This window comes from Bombus bifarius, unplaced genomic scaffold (assembly GCF_011952205.1).
Source record: "Bombus bifarius isolate JDL3187 unplaced genomic scaffold, Bbif_JDL3187 scf7180000007996, whole genome shotgun sequence".
In the NCBI taxonomy this organism is placed as follows: Eukaryota; Metazoa; Arthropoda; class Insecta; order Hymenoptera; family Apidae; genus Bombus; species Bombus bifarius.
In genome coordinates, this window is record NW_022884376.1 from 2,268,490 (window position 1) to 2,288,401 (window position 19,912).

General features: G+C 46.4%; 1 protein-coding gene across 1 annotated transcript in view; it reads left to right on the forward strand.

Annotated features, from left to right (window-relative positions):
• The first annotated feature begins 576 nt into the window (after positions 1–576).
• The window catches only part of LOC117206131 (protein gustavus), a 152,598-nt gene continuing 133,262 nt past the window's right edge, over positions 577–19,912 (forward strand). Inside the window, exon 1 of the mRNA XM_033445180.1 lies at positions 577–671. Coding sequence (XP_033301071.1) covers positions 655–671 — 17 coding nt within the window. The 5' untranslated portion in view covers positions 577–654. The remainder of the gene's footprint in view (positions 672–19,912) is intronic.

Genomic DNA, 19,912 nt, shown 5'->3' on the forward strand with positions numbered 1-19,912 from the left:
CACATTGCGGATGGTGGAGGCGCCTCAGGCGGCGCCTGCCTGCGAGTCAATCGTGCCCCGAGTGTAGCTTCGGCTACCACCGAATTCAGTTCACGGTGTTGCTTGCTGCTTCGTGCCTCGTATCGGCACCTTGTTTCGTGGTCAAGGTGGATTCGCTGTCACGTGGGTAACTTGCGAAAGTGTAACAGGCAAATAAAAAAGGCAATTGAGTCGTTCTATCGTTTCGTTGGTTCGCTGACACGTTCGTTCGCTCGACGACGAAGAAGAATCACATGTTGTGATGCGTGCGTGCAGTTTCCTCGTTCTTCTTCGTTGCTCTCTGTCTATCGTTGTATCGTGATATACGGCTCTTTGATCGGTCGCGTGTGAACAATACCGAGTACGAAGTTGTTTAGTTGGCCTGTGATTCGAGAAGAAAACTTCCTTCGAGACGGAAGAAGCCGTGCGTGCCATCGCGGAACTTCTCAGGAAGACAACGTGTCAGAATCCAAGGACGTCTGTCCCCTCGCGATAATAATTGTCTAGAAAGGCAGCTTGTCGTGCTTGGTAAGTGGTCTGTGCTACGTGATCGGTGGATGTGACTTTTGATGTTGCCGCCACTACTGGTTAAATGTTTTCGAGAGGATTAAAAGGGAACTCGACGAGCTGGAATTAATGCAGCGCAACGATAGGTTCGTAAACGTTACCGACCACGAGTTCTCGGTACCTCAACCCCCCCCCCCTCACCTCAAAAAAAATGTCCGTCGACGTGCATTGACGTTTAATTTTCCCTGTCACGGAAAAACAGGGTCGATCGATATAGAGGTACTTTCGATACACGCCAGCGTTTAATACAACGTGGCTTGTGTGACTTTGAAGTTATTCAATTTGCAGTTTGGCCTGCGAATCGATGCTGATGGATCGAATAAATATGCTTTCACACCGTGGACCTCGTGACCCGCGTGAGAACCGGCTGAACCCTTCGCCTTTGCTTTTCTATCCTATATTCGCGTCGTTCGAGCTAATCTTATGCAAAATTTTCCTCGGGGAGAAACCTTTCCCCGACACTCGGAATTTCAGGCAATTTCGCCGTGGCTGTTTTTTCCCATTTTCGTGAATAATTATGGAGTTTACGGGCCGCGTTTTTTACGGTTCGTCTTCTCTCTCGGAAAACGTCGTTTCACCCGTGTTTCACCAGTAGCACAAAGGAATTCTTTTAGAAAATTATCTCGCCCGACTTCCCTGCAGTTTCCTCTGGACAACTTTTCCTTTCATCCCGCGAATCGTTTAGCGTCTGACTTTGCGCTTAGAAACATCCTGCGGTCTCTCATCCGTCATCTCGTCTGTCTCTGTGTCAAAATCTACGAGAATCATTCTCAGCGTTCGCGAGACGTCCCGAATCGAGAGCCAAATGGTCAAAGAGTCGGCGAAGGCGAAACGAAAATACGTAGTTAGTCTCGTAAAAATGTTCCGGGAAGACCTCGAGGCTGCGTTCTTTTCTCGTTACTTCCGTACTCGTCCTTCTTCTCGAGGCTTACGTAAGGGATGGATATCGACAATGCAACGTACAACTTTCCCCTCCCCCACCCGCAATCCTTGTTTTATTTTTGCATCCCGTGTTACGAGATCGGCCAAACGGTTTCCTCGTGAGTTTTATGTTTGCTCGTTTCGCGCTCAGTGACGTACTTACAGAGCTGGCTCGCAGCTCGCGGAGTAGTAATGAGAATTTATTGGTAAATTCATGGAACGGCCAGAGGTAAACTCTAATGAATTGCTTCGTTATTAACACCGATGCCAGTAGGAGTAACCTGGCAACGCCTACGTGTTCTCTATACATCTATACCTGTACACGCACGCGTATATTTATATATTTACAATTTGTTTTGTCCAGCGAAACGACTAATTTCTTTTTCTCTTCCCGTACGTTTTCTTCGCGAGTTGAAAATACCAGCGGTTTCCGCGCTTCTCGTTGGCTCGCATTCAGAACTCGTTTTTAATAGTGCTCTTTGTTTTTACGTGCCGCCATTAAATCAGTCTTAGCACACTGTCGAGCGTTAACGGCGTCTCGTTTCGTCAACTCACGCCTTCTATTCTATTCTATTCTCTCTTTCCTCTCCTTTTCTCTTCCCGCGTTTCTTCTCTCGGCACGACGTTTCCGCTCCGCGCGCAGCACGCGACGCCTTCTGAATAAATTAGACGCATCAAACGTCATCGAGAAACCTCGTGAAAAATTGAATGGATTTCGCTCAGCCTGTCTTGCCCGTCGATACCGTTCGATCGATCGCTACAAACGATCCGCGAACGAATGTGTGGCCTTCGTCTTATCGCGGAAACTGCGGCGGGAAACATTCCGCTGGCTCGATTCGTTGTGTCCCCTGTGAGCTTCGCAGCCAACGACCAAGCAAATAGACCGTTCTGATATCTTGTTACGACTGTTACGAAATGTCGTCGGTGCCTGTATGTAACGCGTGCATTATGATATCCGGTAACGATAACATATCCCGAACCAGCCGGTTATCAGTCAGCCACCGGAATCTCGATATTAATTTGTGGCTACAAAACTCGCGCCGGTGCTCTCAGTTACGGCATAATTGGCGAACACCGCAACAAGATTGAAACGCAGGTTGACGGCTATGGAAAGATAGAGACTCGTGATTTCGAATTCAGTCGTCAAGAAGCCGATACTATTTGATTTTCCGTGAAAAATTGTACGAGCTAACGCTGACACGCGTCCTAACACTTGAAGAACGAGAGGAATATTTCGCGACAAGAGACAAATTGTACGCGTAAATCGCGTATTCTCAGGCGAAAACGTGTTAGAAGTTGCTAGTCGCCATATATTTTGGAACGCGTGCAGCTAGCTAGGCAGCGACATAAAACGGTCGTTCGTTTTCCTCGTCCGTGAACTACGATTATCTAGAACGAAGAAGGGAACGACCAGCTTCCTGCCGCATCCGATATTTTATCGCGTGCAATAATGACTCGACGTTAGGGAGCCGAGGGAACGTTCCCAATAAGTATCACTGTACAGCGCGCAGAGTAACGCGCCGAGCTGCATTATTTAAACGCGTAAAATCGAAGTTGTGTCATCCGGTCAGGGGCGGATGGAACCCGCGTTACCTTGTAACGGTAAAAGGAGCGTGAAACTCGGCGAAATTGCCCGCGTATATACCCGATCGCAGAAGCGTTAACGAAAAAAGGAAAAGAGGCAGAGGGAAACGTTGAAAAGAAGTTCTAACGACCGTAGCGCGTGCTACCATTAATCACGAGCAACAAACGTTTTAACTCTGTCCGTTCGTACGCCGGGACGAGAGTCTAGGTTCGAGGTGGAGGAAGTAAGGAACGCGAAAGGGAGTTTCTCCTCTTGCGGCCGGTTGTATCTGATGCTTTATTGCCGTTCGGTAAAGTGGAAAGGCCGCATTTCAGCTCGTAGCCAGGGCCTGTTAAACTCTCGACGAAGGAGGTTACGAGCTCGGTCCTTGTGTATGCGCCACCTCGTAATACACACTGCTCGTCTTCCTTAGAGGAGAGGCAAGCTCGTGAACTCCCAAATCATTTCGCCAACTCGGTGACAATCTTATAAAACTTTTATACGCCGACCGTCTACTCGCCTACCGTATTCTCGCTCGTTTCGTCGTTTCCTTTATTTTCTCGAAGACTAGAGAAAGAATATGGCCTTCTTCGTGGAGTTTGCGATCCACTGACTCCTCGTGTATCCTATACGCGCGCTGTCTTCTGGCTAGAAGACAGAGGCGAGATCGATGGAAAATTCACGTACGATCGGCGGAGGATAAAGGAAAATCGCGAACAAAACGAGCGAGTGTGGAGTCCTCGGTCGATCACGGGGTTCGTAGCCGAGAGATTAAATCAACCGAGCCTCTTGACATGCGAGGCAATTAATTTTCAAGAGCGGAATTGATCGTGCTAATTTCGGAGAAAGCCGAGCTCTCGAGGCTGCGTTCGAGAGCCATTCATCGCACGAAGAATTCCTTCGAGCCGCGAAATATTTATCGCCGAATTACAAAAAGAAAGAAAATTGTTCCTACTTCGAAATCGTAGAAAGAGGTAAAATGAAAGCCACTCTAGACTCGAGTGCGCGCGTTCTTTCTTCGACGCTGGGAATCGCCGCGTTTTTCGAGAAGGCACCGAGTAAACGCGATCGTGCGTCTAATTTCCAGCAGGTTTGAACACGCCCGATCGTCCATTCTATTAGCGATATCGCTTTTAGACGGAAATGGCCAGGCTCGTAGAACGTCGAGTAGCTAGCTGTTGTACATCGTTGTTCGACGATAATGAGGAACTGTAGCGAGGAAGATCGAAGTGGAGGATCGGAGAAATCTAAAGGGGAGAGAGGAGGGTATACAGTTGCAACCACGTTCGTACACATAGTTTGTAAATCATCCAATGCTCGCATTATACATATTGCAGATAGTGGAGAGCGAACGTATGTATCCAGGAGATTTCACGCGCGTACTCCTAAGCAGATAGCTTCTTATATTATTACCAGGGAGAAGCGTACGCGAGCTAACGCCGGAAGCATCCCCCAGGGAGCTTTTATCATCGGTAGCGACACTTTCATTAGGAAAGATAAGGTTGTCGCTTGCACTGATACTTCCTGGTACGCGATATTCCCTTATTCACGTTTAACGATCGCAACGTTAGCATCGAGAGCATAAATTCGACGAGGATAGAGTGGTTTTAGGACTTTAATCATCGGAGATAACCGGGCGTTCGGTGAACGATCCCCGTATCAATTTTATCTCGCTGTAATTTTTTACTGTGAACAGTTTTTCCCTGTCGAACCAACCCGGAAGGGGATTGAATTTCACGGTAACCGTTACGACCAGACACCGTGTACACGTTTGAGCGCAACGTACACGTAGATGCAGCAGCGCGGCCCGCCACGGGAATCGCATAGATTATTGCATCTCGCCGCGAACCATTAGCCTGACCCCTTTCACGTTCGGTAGCGATATACGAGTTCGAACGTGGAATATTGTGCGCGCATTGCTAACCTGAAAACTGTGTTCGTCCAGTTGCTTCATAATACTCGCTGTTTCATCCTGCGCTGTGCCTCCCAGGGAAATGTAGCCAGCTCGCCTGTAACTTATAACGAACGTCGATGCTAATTCGATTGTCCGAGCAAATTAGGCGTTTCGCGAAACATTTTAAATATCTGAGTCTGTCGATTCTCGTTTGTTCTCTGTCGTTTCAACGGAAGAAGCTCGAGGAACGACGAAATTCGAACAGAAACTATAGAATGAATTCACCTGGCGTTGACTATGTCGCGCTTCTTGATGCGTCCTGGCAGAATCGCCTGAATTTATAACACGCCGCCGACAGTGTTGGACTAATTTCTTCCGGCCTCCTAAGTGAAAACTCTACAATTTTAGCGTCGTTCGTTTTACGAATTGTCCTGATTTATTTTGTGTTGTAAGAAATTGATTTCACAGACACAGAGAAGCTATTTAAAGACAGTTGGTCGATCCCTTTAGGAACGTCACGCGTCGTTTTGATCGATAATCGACTTTTGCTTTGTTTTGGCCGTTTGCTTCGTGGAAATCGCAACATTTGTAAGCACAAGTAGTAGAAGCCGCGTTTCGTTGAAATGCAAACGAGTGCAGAGGCCAGCTGCAGATAAAAAGGGGCACTGTGTGGCTGGTGCTCGATTAGGTGATGGGTAGAACTTAACAGGATGGTCGTAATCTGATTCGAGAACCATCGGGTTCATAGGGTACGTTTCCCTAAAGCGGCGTTGTGTACACGAGTCACCTGTTTAGCCACGTAGGATCGTACACTCACGAGGGCCGAGGCAACTCGTCCGCAATAACGGAAGCTACTCCGGCTCGACGTTGGTTAATCGGATGTCGCCAGAAACACGCCATCCTACCGTTGAAAACAGCTAGCCCGTATCCCTGTTTACACACGATACAATTTGCTCGAAGATTCGATGCTTTTCGAGCTCGGTCAGCTTTGAATTAATTGACGCCGTTGCTTTTGTATCGCGCATCGTCGGGTCCGCGATACTCGTTCTACGTTGCAATATTTCCTTCGTTTGCAATATAGGAAGATCCATCTTCAAGCGTGTTTTCTTGGAAATTTCTGCTGCGCCCTCTCTTTCTTTTCGCGGAGGATCTACTAAACGTTACCGTGAGATAAAGTCACGAGGTTAGCCGTAAGTAAACTTACTCTAAAATTTGCGGCTTCGTGAAATAGCGGCAAAACTGTCTAACCTCTCGCCAGGTTCCCGATTTCACGAATGATTTTTTTTTAAGCACCGATCTAGGTCGGTTGGATAGCGAGAATGTGTTACGTCGTACCGAACGTCGACGATTTGTCTTACCTATTTAATTGGCCACTTGTCGAGATAATTAATTGCTAGGAGATCTTGGCGACGGTACTTTGCAATTAGCCGCGGCGATGTTATCTGGAATATCGAGCTCTGTAAGAATCTTCCACCCCTTGGAGAAGGTTCGCTATTGCTCGGAATACTCGCTCGGATTCCGCCTTCTCCCGACCGCGGCAGGCTTAGCCCTTTCTCCTTCGCGCCACGAACAATTAATTTCACCTGTAGAGGCGGGGTGCCTTTCCAGAAATTGAATTACGCTATCTGTAGAACAAGTTAATTGCATTATTCGTAGACGAAGTGGTACACGCGGCTTACGTAAATGCACCAACACTTCGAACTCGTTCTCTTTACCGTGTCGCTGTCGCATCGACGTCGCGCGCCACGCTCTCTCTCTCTCTCTCTCTCTCTCCTCTCTTCTCTCCCTATTTCAGTTGAAATTGAAATTTATTCAGCCGAGACAGCGGGCCGGGAACCTCCTCTTTGGTATTCGACCGTCGTGGCGGCGGCGATGAAGTCGCTCGCCGATCCGGAACACCCGTTATATTTTTCGAAAGTCTACCTCGCGACCGGAATACGAATAGCGGTTAGATCGGGGGTGGTCGTAAAATATGAAACGATAATGGCCGATCGTCGATTCTCGATGGTTTGTTTCCTCCGTAGACGATCGTTGAAACGCAAAAATTACCACGTCGTATTCGCGATGGCGTTGGTAATCGATCGGCGACACGTCGGTGTTCCTCTAACGTTCGACCTAATGCACGTCTTTTTCTCTCTTTGCCTGTTCTTTCTTTCTCTCTCTCTCTCTTTATATTTTTTTCATTTCTGTTATTTTAGAGATGGTGCACGACAATGCTCCCGGTGATCGACGACGACCATGAGTTTTCCAATTTACGCTTTATCGGGACAGATTGCGCGCTAACGCGAAATAGAAGAAACAGAAACGCGGTCGTGTGGCAGGTTTACAACGTGCCGTCCGGTGATTCGTCGTTGTCGATGGGAAACGTCGATGGTTTTTTCCCTTTCGGTGAAAAATAAGTGGATCCATCCGCACACGTTTATAACAGTCGCGGCGACGCGAATGATCGTGGGATTGGCGTTTTTCGACAGCCGAAATCTATCGTTTCCGCAATTTCTTTCAACCCCGGTGAACAGGTTTCGTTCCTTTCCGCGTAATTTTACGTAATTTCACGTAATTTCCATGATCGAGTCGCATCATCTTTTTCTTTTTTCCTTTATTTTCCTCGTCTTTCTCGTCCTCTCTCTTTTTATCTCGTCTCTTAGGTTCTTTCATCTTTCTAGCGATTCGTTCCCAAACGGCCAAGAACCATGTACGCGATCCTTGGCCATTTTTCGGGTAATTCGGTTACCGAGAAGAGAGAAGCGTTTTGCCAGTTCCATTAAGCTAGAGGCTGATATCAGAAGAGAGGGGAAAGAAAATCGATTATGGAGCTTCACGACGCGTCCGCTCTGAAAGCATCGGTGCCTTACGCGATAAATCCTTCTTGTGAAAGCAGATATTGCGTTAGCTACCCTCTGACCGGAAGTAGCTGCTACTTTTAAATTTCATCCACGATATATCGACGATTTTCTATCACCGATAAAATCGTCGAATATTCTTTGCTCTCGATCGTCCCGAATTTAACGCTCTATTACCGTCTGACCGGATCGAACGTTTAACGTTCTTGCTATTTTCAACCTGAGCAGGAAGAATAAATTGGCCGTTTGCGCCGTAGATTGTCGATGCCCCGTCACACGAATATTCTCTAACTTAACGAACAACGTTCCGCTCTGACCGCGGTGCGCGCATGAGCCGGAAGATCTCGGAGCACTGCCTCGGCATCCTTGCTAATTAGGTATTCTTTCTTAATGAAATTTGAGATTCGCACAAAGACAGATCATCGTATATTTTCACCTACCATAGTACTTCGCTCAGTGCCTTCTACAGTCGTTCAGGTAAGTTTCTGTACATTCTATACTCGTGCAATATCATGTTTGTTTATTTAAGGTACAAAGTAACGACAACCGTTTCGCAAGTTTTATCAACTATAAAAAGATGTGTTATTTCGATAAAAATAGCCTCGTTGTAGAATATTCGCTAATTTTCGCGGTTCACCGAATTTCAAAACGAGGCAACTTGGAGTTGGAGCGTCTCTAAATCTTCGAGAAAGTAATTAAAAAGAACCGTATTTCGATTGGAAGGATAGGTGGATGTCTGTGATACTTGATGCTTCGGTGGCAATGTCATCGATATCTCGCGATAATAACGAACGGAAAAGCGTGTCGCGTTTCTTCGCAGAACAGCTCACAGTTTCATACCGATTGCATACCGGCATGGATCATGAATACGCTGTTACCACGCTGGAGAGCCACTTATCCCTGAAATAGAATTGTTTGCACCGACTTGTAAATCGTGTTGTCGTACTAACTGTAATATCGCGACTGAATTACCTTCATGCTGCATCGAGCGCCATGCACCGAACTGCTACTGCAATTTACTACTTTAGCTTCGTATTAGATGACCTCTGCTACTTCTCTATTACCGGAAGCGTCGTATCACATAGCCGGTAGTTTTTAACATCGACAACGGTCAATTTATAAATAAAACGCTCTCGCGTTACCGAGCGTTGCACGGGTCGCTTGCAAAGGCACATTTCCAAAGAAGTAGCTCCTTTTTTTTTTTAATTTCCCTATCGTCCAATCGATAGTTTTATATACGTACTCGGATCGTTCCCTTACGACTTACGTCGTAACTAACTCTCGACGATCATTTACGCCTGTTAATTCGATTCCCGAATCGTCTGAGCGGTGATTCCTGAGCGATTTACATTAACACAATGCCCCTTTTACATAACGAACCGCGGCTACCGGCATATAAATATAATACGCTCTTTGCATACGTACAATACGCTGTTTACATAAGCGTAATAGGTACGGCGATCATGTGGTGCGTTTGCGTGCGTACTTACCAATGTGACTCATTAAAGTCATAACGTTCATTAATACGAAGAAACACCGTACTTCTCGTTGTCGTTAGCCACGACGTGGAAGACACTGTTTTTCTTTGCATTATTGTTCGGGCGTACAGGGTCAATCGGTTGTCTCAAAGTTTTCCCTGGAGGAAAGTTGACCACTTCGGTGGTCCGTCGTAGTTTTACGGGAGTTGCGGCGACAAAGGCGAAAATTTCCGAAACAACGAGCTATCGATCGCCGAATGATAGAGTAGCAAAGATGATTCACGGTTGCTTGGTTATGAACGAAACAATTTCACCGATCGGATTACGACGCGGATCAGTGTAAACGCGACCGGTTGCGTCAGCGTTTGAAGGGACGTGACGAGAGAGCGTGAGCAGCTGGTCCTCGGGATTAAGTAATCCGCCGTACCGTTCAAAGAGGGAAAAGGCGTTATCCATAGGAAAGTGAAGAAACCACCCCGAGGTCACGGTGAATATCAATAACGTAGAATTCCTTCGACGATCGGTCAATTCGAACATCCGATTGGTCGAAAACGCCAAGTTCGCCAAGTACTCGCTAGCTACTCCTTTTAAGGAAATCAAATCGCAAATCCTGCAGCCTCGGGAATGGAAATCCTTATAAATGGAGGAAGGACGTTGAAGCTACTTTGTTGTATGTGCGATATTATCTTCCGTATACGCGCGCATACGCTGGATATACTTCACTGGTATTACGCTAAAATAGATAAAAGACTGCTTTGGATATTTGCCATTGAGCGTTTAGACGACTCTCGGCAAAGGCAATCGGGATCCGTGCTATTTTCTTTCGTCGTATCGTGTCACGATTTCCGATCGTTTGTTTCTCCACGATCTACGCGTATTCTGGCAAATCGATATATCTCTCTGAAAATATATCTCTCATAGGAAGAAAGCGGTAAGTTTTATTTCGGTGAAAGCGTAAATGAGAAATAGCAGATGTAAATACTTGCTTGTAAGTTCGTTACGGATAAAAGAAGAATGTTCGTTAAATTCCCCTTGCGAAGCAAGGTAAGAAGCGCGGAATTCTAGCTTCACCCGGTGACGATAATTATACTAATTTCTGCTGCAGGAATTCGTGCGTGCGTTCCCTGTTGGACGCGGTCTACGTGCTCGTACCTCGCTCTCACCGGGTATTCGTAGGCACTCGTATGTCGGTTGTGCCGTCGCTACCGTCGTCGCGTAAAACAGCATGATTATATTCATTCTTGTGTGCACGTTGACGCATACAGAACGCGAGTTCATCGTCTGTGTACGCGATAGCGTGTTCCGAGTGTGGTTGCTTTGCACTAACAAAGATTCGCATCTGTGTTCGTAGCACGTAGATGATTCGCGAGTTCGCTTCGAAAATTCTATCCTTGGCCTCTGCCACGGCTCCGTTGCATCTTCTCTCTGGTTGCGAGGCGATGCACGCGCACGTCTATACGTCGCTTCGTTTGCGATGCACGCCTGTTGGTACACACCTTCGCTCGAGGGATTGCTCTCGATCGGATTTACCGCCTTTATTTACGTCGTTACGCGCTCGAGGAAAACCTTCCCCGCTTCTTTCCTCCTCCTCTCTCTCTCTCTCTCTCTCTCTCTCTATCCCTATCTCTTTATTTCTCTTTTTCTCCCTCTCTCTCTCTCTCTCTCAATTCCATCCACCCCCTACGGCACCCCTTCTCGTTTTTCCCTTCCTGTTATTTCTTCTTTTTTTATGTCTCCTACCTTCCTCGCTTGCTTCCGTCTTTCCGATCCCACCCACGCTCCGCTTCTTCGCTCCCTCGTCGCTGCGAGCTAAAACGCGCGTTCCACCCGTCTCCGATCGGTTTACGGGAAGGTTTTCAGCCGAGGCCAGCAACGTACGTACGCCGCTGGGAATCTGAAATTATGTATGACACGTATTTACCTCTGGCCTGTAGCTTTCGACTGTCTGTTATCCGATAGCTCGCGGAATAGCAGAGAAGTATTTGGTAGAAAATGTAAAGCTGTCTCCAGTGTTTCCTTCCGCGGAAAGACTGTCCTCTGTAGTTAACGATGGCGATGAAGCTCAGGGTGGAGCGAAAGCTACTTCGTTCGACAAGACGAGGTAATATTTTTGAAAAGTGATTTTCCTGTGACCCTTGCACGAGGATGATGATCGTCGATAGCGAAAGCGCTTTTACATCGATTCGCTTCGTGTTTTACGTCGACGTATCTTTGATCGAAAAATCGCGTGATGTTTCTACTGTCTCGTGTCATCTCTTTCGAATACGCTTATTTGTCTATGGTTTCTCTCGATTTATTCATGACTGCACAACTGTCCGACGTGACTGTTTGTTTCCAGCTTTCGTTTCGTCAAGGTCGATTTTTATTACCTCGTTTGTCGCTGTTTTCTTCTTTTTTTTCAGCACGCGTACGAAATTATTTCTTTCCGGGATCCATATTATTACACGTTCGCTACGAAATATCCGCGTTCCTTAGAAATTTGTGTCTCGTTTGTAGACTTCCATCGTTTTGTATCTCACTGTCTCCGGGCGATCGTTCACGCGTGTAACCGTTTTCCTTGTGTGAATCGGAACTCGTGCCGTCTAATTTGAATAAATCGGTTGTTCCGAGATCTGTTGGTCGTTCTTGGAAGATTTATGCTTTCCGTGCTATGACAACCAGACCTATTCTTTATTTCCTGTCTGATTTTCACTCGGTTTTATTTCATTGCTGGCGACGTACATAAGCAATAGAAAAAGAACGTTTGCGCGAACGTTCTGAGTCAAAGTTGGAATAGCGTCGATACAAACATCGATCGGTTAATGATGCCTGCAAACTTTCCTAATTCTTCTATGCTAAATATTTATCGTTAGGCTGCGAGTGATTATACAAATTTACGTTATGCAAACGTAAAAAATTGATTCGTTGTTCGATGAACGTTATACGTAGTTGAAAATGTCGCCGTGAAACAATAACGAAGATAAACAGTGTTCGAGTTGTTTGTCAAAGTTACGAACCGAGCGATATTAATTTCTTGCCGAGCCGTTCTGCCATCCTCGATTCTTCCATTTTAATAAAGCGCTTCGCGTTTACGCGTCGTCGGTCCCATCGAACGTTCGCTTCGCAAATTTAATCGGAACTTAGTTTCAGATTTGTCAAAGAATCCGCTCCAAGTGGCACGGAGCAACGAGAAATCGGACAACGAAACATTTCCATCGGCCTGATGCCTTTTTGTCAATTTTCCTACGGATCGATATCGTTAATCGTTTCAAGTTCGCGAAATAGAAAAGAAAAATGCTGTCGCTCTCGGTTGTTTTGACTCTCGGCAAGAAGCTCTGTGAATGTTAAAATTTACGCCGCAAACGGTTCGCTCGTGCATACCCGATATTTCATTCTTTATGGCAAATAAATACGCGCGCAAGATGGAACGTCACGGACCATGAAACTTTTATTTCCGCGGCTCATCCTTTATATATAGAGGACGCCACGATTTGACCCATAAATGGATATATTGCCAAGAATACGTTGAATTGAAAGAAATAGCACCGGCTAACATTAGGATTGAAATATGTAGAAGGAATAGCTACGACGACGCGAAGAAAGTTTAAAATGTTCCCGGGTGAAATTAACGGAAGAAACACGAATGAGAATTAAATAAACGCAAGGATGAAATTTTTCAATTTGAATTTTAATGCAACGAAAATTTGTTTACACATTTTATTTTTATCTTTTTTTTTTTTTTTTGTTTTGTTTTACATTTATTATTCGCGCATGGAACGGACTTTTGTAGTGAAACTTCCTTCGTATGCGTTTCACTAGAGCGCTATTTTTGCACCAAAAAAAAAGTCTATTGTGGCATAGTAACGGCTGATGAATCACCGACTCTGTCCTCGTAGAACGTTGGCGTGGGCGCTATTTAAGGTGTATGGGACACCGGAAGCGACAGAATTGATAAAGGAACAAGAAAGGATAGCGTTTCCTCTTTCTTTCGAATCGCGACAGTATTCGAATTCTTATTTCTGTCCAACGATAGAAAAGGTGGATGTGCGAATAAAAGAAAAATCTTGTCGACGAAGAGGTCTATGAAGTCCGCGGATTTTCATCGGTGGTGTTGCATTTGAAAATATTCGTTGGACCTTTGTTTCCGCAAACGGTAGCGTTTATGAAAGGACGGCGGCGGCCGTCTCGAGTTTGGAAATCCTGAGCAAATGCTTCTCCAAGCCGGAACAAATGTTTGAGGAGAACTTGGCTGTACGTACACGTGTATCGACGAAATGGTCGCGAGCTAGGAAACCGGCGTTGTAGTTACCTGACTAATCCCAGCGCTCCGGCTTAACCTGAAAACTTGTACTTACTTAATCCCTTGGTGCATGAATTCTTGGCTTCGATAGAATAGCGTGCTCGTTCCAGTTTATTCGCGGCTCATCAGATATACATAGGCTCGTCATTCGAATGAAGTTGACGATCGCATGCGACCGTTGCGAGTTCCAAATCTGTTTTCCAATCCAACGGTCGGGGGGAAAGGAGAGACCGAGGACGGAAAGGAAAAAAGATCGAGCAAGGTCTACTCTTATGAGCAGGAAGCGCGATGAAAAGATTTCGGTGCGGTGAAAAATAACAGAAAGAGCGCAATGTATTTCGATTAGCAGTCAGTTTATAACGTCGCTCGACTTCTCATAATGTTTACGGCGATAGAATTACGATAAATTTGCATTTTATCCGGCCACCGTCCTTGGAAGATAGAGCGTTGTTAACGTCTTTCCTTTTTGGAAGTCGCGCTCGCAGAAAATTTCACGGACACTCGAGATTTTTCTTGAATTTCCAGTCGCGGTTGCTTTTTACGAAACGAGCTTTTCTTTGTCGTGCCGCGTACCTTGAAAACTCTGGGAGGAGCCACGGCGTGTGCACTGGCCTGGCCTTGATGAGAAGCCTTTTCACCCTCTCTCGTGGAAGAGCCGTAAAAAATATAAGCTCGCAAAGTAGAGAGAAATAAACGGCCCCTGCCCTCTTCCGGTCCACGTTGCTCTATGCTGCGCGCTCCACCGATGAAAAACGTAGCAATAACGCGGCCCGTGTTATCGGGGCGCAACGGCCGCACCATTTGCCCAAGTGGAATGTTCACGGACCCGCTTTATAACGTTATTATTTGCAATTAATCTCCTCGTTAATTCAATTGTTGCGCGCCGCGACAATCGCGATAACGTTCCACTCCGCTCCCCTTGTTTCCCCGGATTATCCGTTTACTTTACCGTTAATGCATTTTTCGAACACCGCCGCCGCTTCGATATCGGCATCGCGTATTTTAATTAGCTAAAATTCATGGTTGGCGCGTTCCAACGAGCTGCCCTGTTATTTCGCGATGTATGCCGATGAATCCACCGACCGTCTACCGGAAGCTTGTATCAAAAATTTTATGGCTCGAAGTCGTCTCGTCCTTGTCGCTTCTTTGTGAATTACATCTCGAAATTCGTTTTCCTTCGATCGAGTGTCCGCTTAACGATACGACGACGCGATCGCCTTGTTGCTGTTTAACGATCCACGAACGCGGTCGCTATCGCTTCGAGAATACTCAGAAGTAGCCAAAAAGAAATAGTCGTGCGAAAGGCAAACGAAGAATCAGGGAAAATGACATGGACGCCCGATTCTAGGGAACGACGAGCCATTCTGTAGCCAACTCGTCCGGAAAACACGGAACAATACTCGAAAACAGTTCGTCGGCTACTTTGTCGCGCGATGGCCGCGATGGAACGCGTTCTTCGTAGATCGTGGAGGGAACAGCGCCTCGAGCAGTCCATTTGCTTGGTTGTGTTTGCAGAGGGTGCTTCATGGAAGGGCATTCCTGCTATCTTCCCTTTGTGTCTTCCGTGTCTTCGTTTTTCTTACACCCTTTTCACGACCAAATTGGACGAACGGCATAAGAACGTGAACGAGAGAGCGGGAAGAAGGCGATTGCTCGGCCGTTGCCACCGGCCGGTATCGTTCACCTGCTTCTTTTTACCCATCCCTTGGTTGCTTGCATTTTTCATCCTCGAAATTCAATAAATACCACGTTGATCATCTTCGACGTCCTCTATCGAACCAACAACTTCCTCGGATTCTTCCACGTCGAAAATTGAATTTTTTCTCATAATGGTTCTGAAGGAGCTGAGTATTACACGCTTTCCTCTGACTCCGTTCCCTCGTGTCTCCGCTTTGCCTTTCGAGCGTCGATGGTTATCAAGATCAGTCGTTTTGTTTGAAAGAAAATTACTCGCTTAGTAAAGGAAAAAGTACTATATTTCGTAAAAATCGTACAACACGTTTCATTTCAACAACGGCCAAAGGAGGACCGAATCGACTCATCGGGAACGAAGGAAATCTCGAAAATTTGAAATTCGTTAAGCCGTTGCGTTAGAAGTATTCTGAAAGCTTCCAGTTTAGAGTATCCGTCGTGTCAGATACGTATCGAGTGTTTATTAAATTCGTCGCTTGCATCGTTCATCTTGGAAGACCGTTGTTTCATCTTTTCGTCGAAATAAAATCCTGTCGATGGATTTTTCGTCGAAGGCTGTCGACACGTTTTCGATTCCCACGAAACGTTTTGCAATTAGACATCGAAGCGATGTGAAATCTCGCTGCTCGTTACACTTGCAACATTTGAGCGGCTCTCGATTACGAAGGTTACCTTTCCTCGTTACGGGTTGATATTCTCGACACGGTTTTTTCTTTTCAACGACTATGTCACGTATCTTTTTATTATTCCCGCGACGCGATCCAGCAATATCCGTTGCGGTATTTCTCAACGAGAGTACTTCGTTTCGATATAGGCCAAGTTCGCGTCGAAATATCCCTCGAAATCGAAACAAATAACCCGATGCGTTGATATCTAATCCAGCAAGACGAAAAACCAAGGACAACCGTTTTCGTCTCTTCGCGCTGCAACGAGAAAAGGATGCAACTTTGGCGGATTCGACATGAGATACAATCAAAAAAGACGGTCTTACTCCGTCGATCGTGAAACTCAAACGCGTTCTCTCTTAGCGACTCGATTCGCACAGGATCCGTGTTAATTGTCAGCGAATAAACAGGATTAAAATTTCCAACCGCTCACCGCGAATATCCTCGTATCGAGTGTATCTTCGACAGACGCGACTTATTTCGAAATCGATCGATTCGATGCCTCCATTAGTGATAAAACTTATGGACTACGTCCCAAATTACATGTACGACTGTACATTCTCTTCGCGTGAACTTTGAATCGTCGAGCGAGAAGGACGTTCCGAATTTCCCAGGGAAAGTGCTTCTCGGTCCGATCGTTAGCCAAACGTTGCCTCAGCATAGATCAATTGAACGATACAATTAGTAGAACCTTGAAGGTGGCCGAGGCAAAGTCCGATCGGCGAATCGATGATGACGTTTCACCACTGCCAGCGAGAAGCCAATCGTTGCACGCGTACAATTCGTATTCAAGGTCCATGAGGATGTTCACGGTCGGTTAAGTCGAGCGAGTTAGGCGACCAGAGGTACCATCTAGTGCGAACAATTGCCAAGGATAGTGAAAGCCACGATTCGCGTTCGGTTAGGCTGGCGCGCGCGTGGCTTCCTGTTCGATGTTGCGACTTGGCCGTGGTTAAATTCGTCCGCGTATTATACAACGAAAGAGCCGGTTTCACTTTGACGTAATCGACGCCTGTTACCTCGATTGTGTCATATAGGAGGCTTTCGATGTATTTACACAGCGAAAGGGGAAGCCGCCAGTCGCTCCTCCGAAGAAGAAAAAAGAGGAAAAGGATAGCTTGCGAGTCGATTATGTACGAGAAGCTTGTACGTGGGTAGGTAACGTATCGACCTAAAGGGAATTCCTGTCTGAATCGATGATTTTATAGTAATTAGCTGACCGATCTGCATGAAAGTTGTATAATTACTCCGCTTGCTAATCGACCGGTTAAATGGCTATCGTTCTAGGGCTTAATTATCGAATAATGCGGTCTAAATTTGCCGGGGGAAAATTTCGACGTTGGTGAACGTCAGGGGACGGATACGTCACAGCGTGATATATCGTGTGTACGGTTGTTAAACTGCCGTCTCTAATTGATAATTTGCATCGCTGCTTCTCCATTTTATTTTTCTCTGCGTCGCTAAAAGAGAGAAGACGAGAGGAAGAAAGGAAAGAAAAATGTACCTCTCGAACACTTTCGCGAAACGCGCACCCGAACGGTGGAAAGTTCACGAACTTTTCAATGAAACTGTGCTATGATTCTACCAACGGACTGTTGAATTTTTTCTCTGGCAATTATTCGTGCCGGCATCGTTCGCGACTGGTGCACCGCGGAGAAACGCACGGCGAAACCCAGCCGTCGACGTCTCTCCTTATTACCCGTATTTTAAATGCCCCGTATTTCCCGGGCTGCTGTTCCTCCCCTGCGCGATTTTCTACGTCGTTTGCTTTTGTGCTCGCTCTGACGAGTTTTTCCATCAAATTAGCCACTTTTAATCGGCCTGTCGTGTAGCCGTATCCTTGCTTGTATTTATGCATGTGCTCGATGCAGCGACTGCTGCCATCGCCGCCGACGTCGTATCCCTCGTATATAAAGTCGCGCATACGACCACTCTGTCTCGACCGGGTCGACTCGGAATCGATATCGCGTAGCCCAGTTTACCAACGGTGTGCAGATGTATCAACGCGCGATCCTTACGGATGGTTTCCAAGCCAACCAGCGATCCAGTCGTCGCGGACCAATTCTCCTCGCGGCTTGTCCTCTCCGATGCCTGGATTACGCTTGGCCTGTTCGCAAAAACCGCCGGCCAAACATTGCAGGATTCGTCGAAATGAATCCACGTAATTCGTGCGGTGGCACGCTCGACGCGCCGTCCCTTTCCCGCGCTGACAACCACGTTCCACCGTCCAGGATTAAGGTGCTTTCCGCGGTGAGCAGGAAATTTGCGATCGCGTGGCACACGGCTAATTTTCCATCGGGGAATGTATCTTTCTGTGAAAGACGTCGTTTCGTCGAATCGCATTATCGAAATAAAATGCACTCTACAAGCAACGAGCGCTGCCAATAGTCTGGAAGAGTTTCGTGCTCGCAAGCGTTGTCTTCTTTCCTCGAAAGAAAGAGCAGGGGACAGAAGACGAGGATGAACATGATCGGTATCGTTTTTGGAGCCGGATGAAATCGATCTCATTCTCTCTCTCTCTGTCTCTCGCTCTCTCTCTGTCTCACCGTGAAAAGGAACACTTTACTGGCAACGTTCGTACCACGAGGACGGTAGAAGCTCGGTTTTCCACTTGCTGAAACTCGAGCCACCTCCCATTCGCAAAAGCGTTTCTCGTTAACGAAACACGCGCGCTTTATTCGCGCAATTTCGCGCACAAAGGTTATCGCTCCGCGCGGTTTATACGAACTACTTGGTCTCGTTATTATTTCAAAGTGTCTACTACGTTTCGGGCAGCGACACCGATGGGACGTTGTGTTTGTCACGACTTTAATGAAAGCGTTCCCCTGTCCCGCACGGCTTTTCACCGACCGTTCAGTTTCCGGCGTGTTTTCGAGTGCAGGATATTCATGAAACCTCGCCGTGATAACGCGCATCGGAGACGAGACTAATTACAGCAGGGACCTGGATCAATCGGTGCTGGATTCGGTGCTTCGTCGATCATTTCCAACGTTCGTTATATCTGCCTTTATTATATTCATTCCGTCAGGTTGCATATTTCATAACGTCACACTACGTACCTACCCTTTCGTTTGCGAATGAAACGACTCCTTTTTAAAAAGCTTTTAAAGCTGATGAAGGTCTTGATTATCAATTGGGTCACGGCTTAATTAAGCTGTCTAGGCGTTAAACGAGCAAGTCTCGTCGTAATATGAGTTACGAGTAGAAAAACGGCTAAAAAGCAAAGATGAAACGTTGGAAATCCGAGTGACGAATAATGGAAGTTTAGCGATCTGAAATATTCAAAGTTGTTACCGTCAAATTGCTAATGACTTCGAGTTGTATGTGACGTTGGGGGAAATTTGAGCGAACAATTTGAACGAGTGGGTGGCGATAAATGGCAGGGAACTTGGCATCGTCGGTTTTGGCACGGCCCAAGTCGAGGCATGTCTTTGTACGTGGCATGAATGGCACGGCTACCTCATCAAGGTCGTGTTACATGCAATATTTCAGGTGAATGTAGGTTTGTGTAATCGCGGTCGCTGCGTCTGCGGTCGTTCACGAGCGGTTGGCCGCCGAAGAAAAGATGAATGCGCCCGTTTCGAACCGTCTGGAAAATTACCCCCATCGAATGAGAACCTCGTCGATATTAGTCCGACCTCGTAAACGGATGATAGGCCTCGTAAATCACAGTCGCTCGATACCTTCGCGATCGCCGAGAAAAATGATTATTTCTTAACTTTGCAGGCATCTGGCGACCGCTGAAATACGCGAGCCTATCTGATCCAGGAAATCATTTTCCATAATATAGAGGATCTTCCGGAAAATTTATCGTTCCCTATATTATCCAGCGATATGACGAAGTTTTAATTTGTTGGCAATGCATCTAGATTTATCGCTGCGACGTACGTAAATATCTCCAGTTAGAATAGCTACCCATTAATATTATTCACATATACGGTTAGAATGTATTACGTATGTAACGTTTTTTATCGTTCAAATTTTTATGGACAAT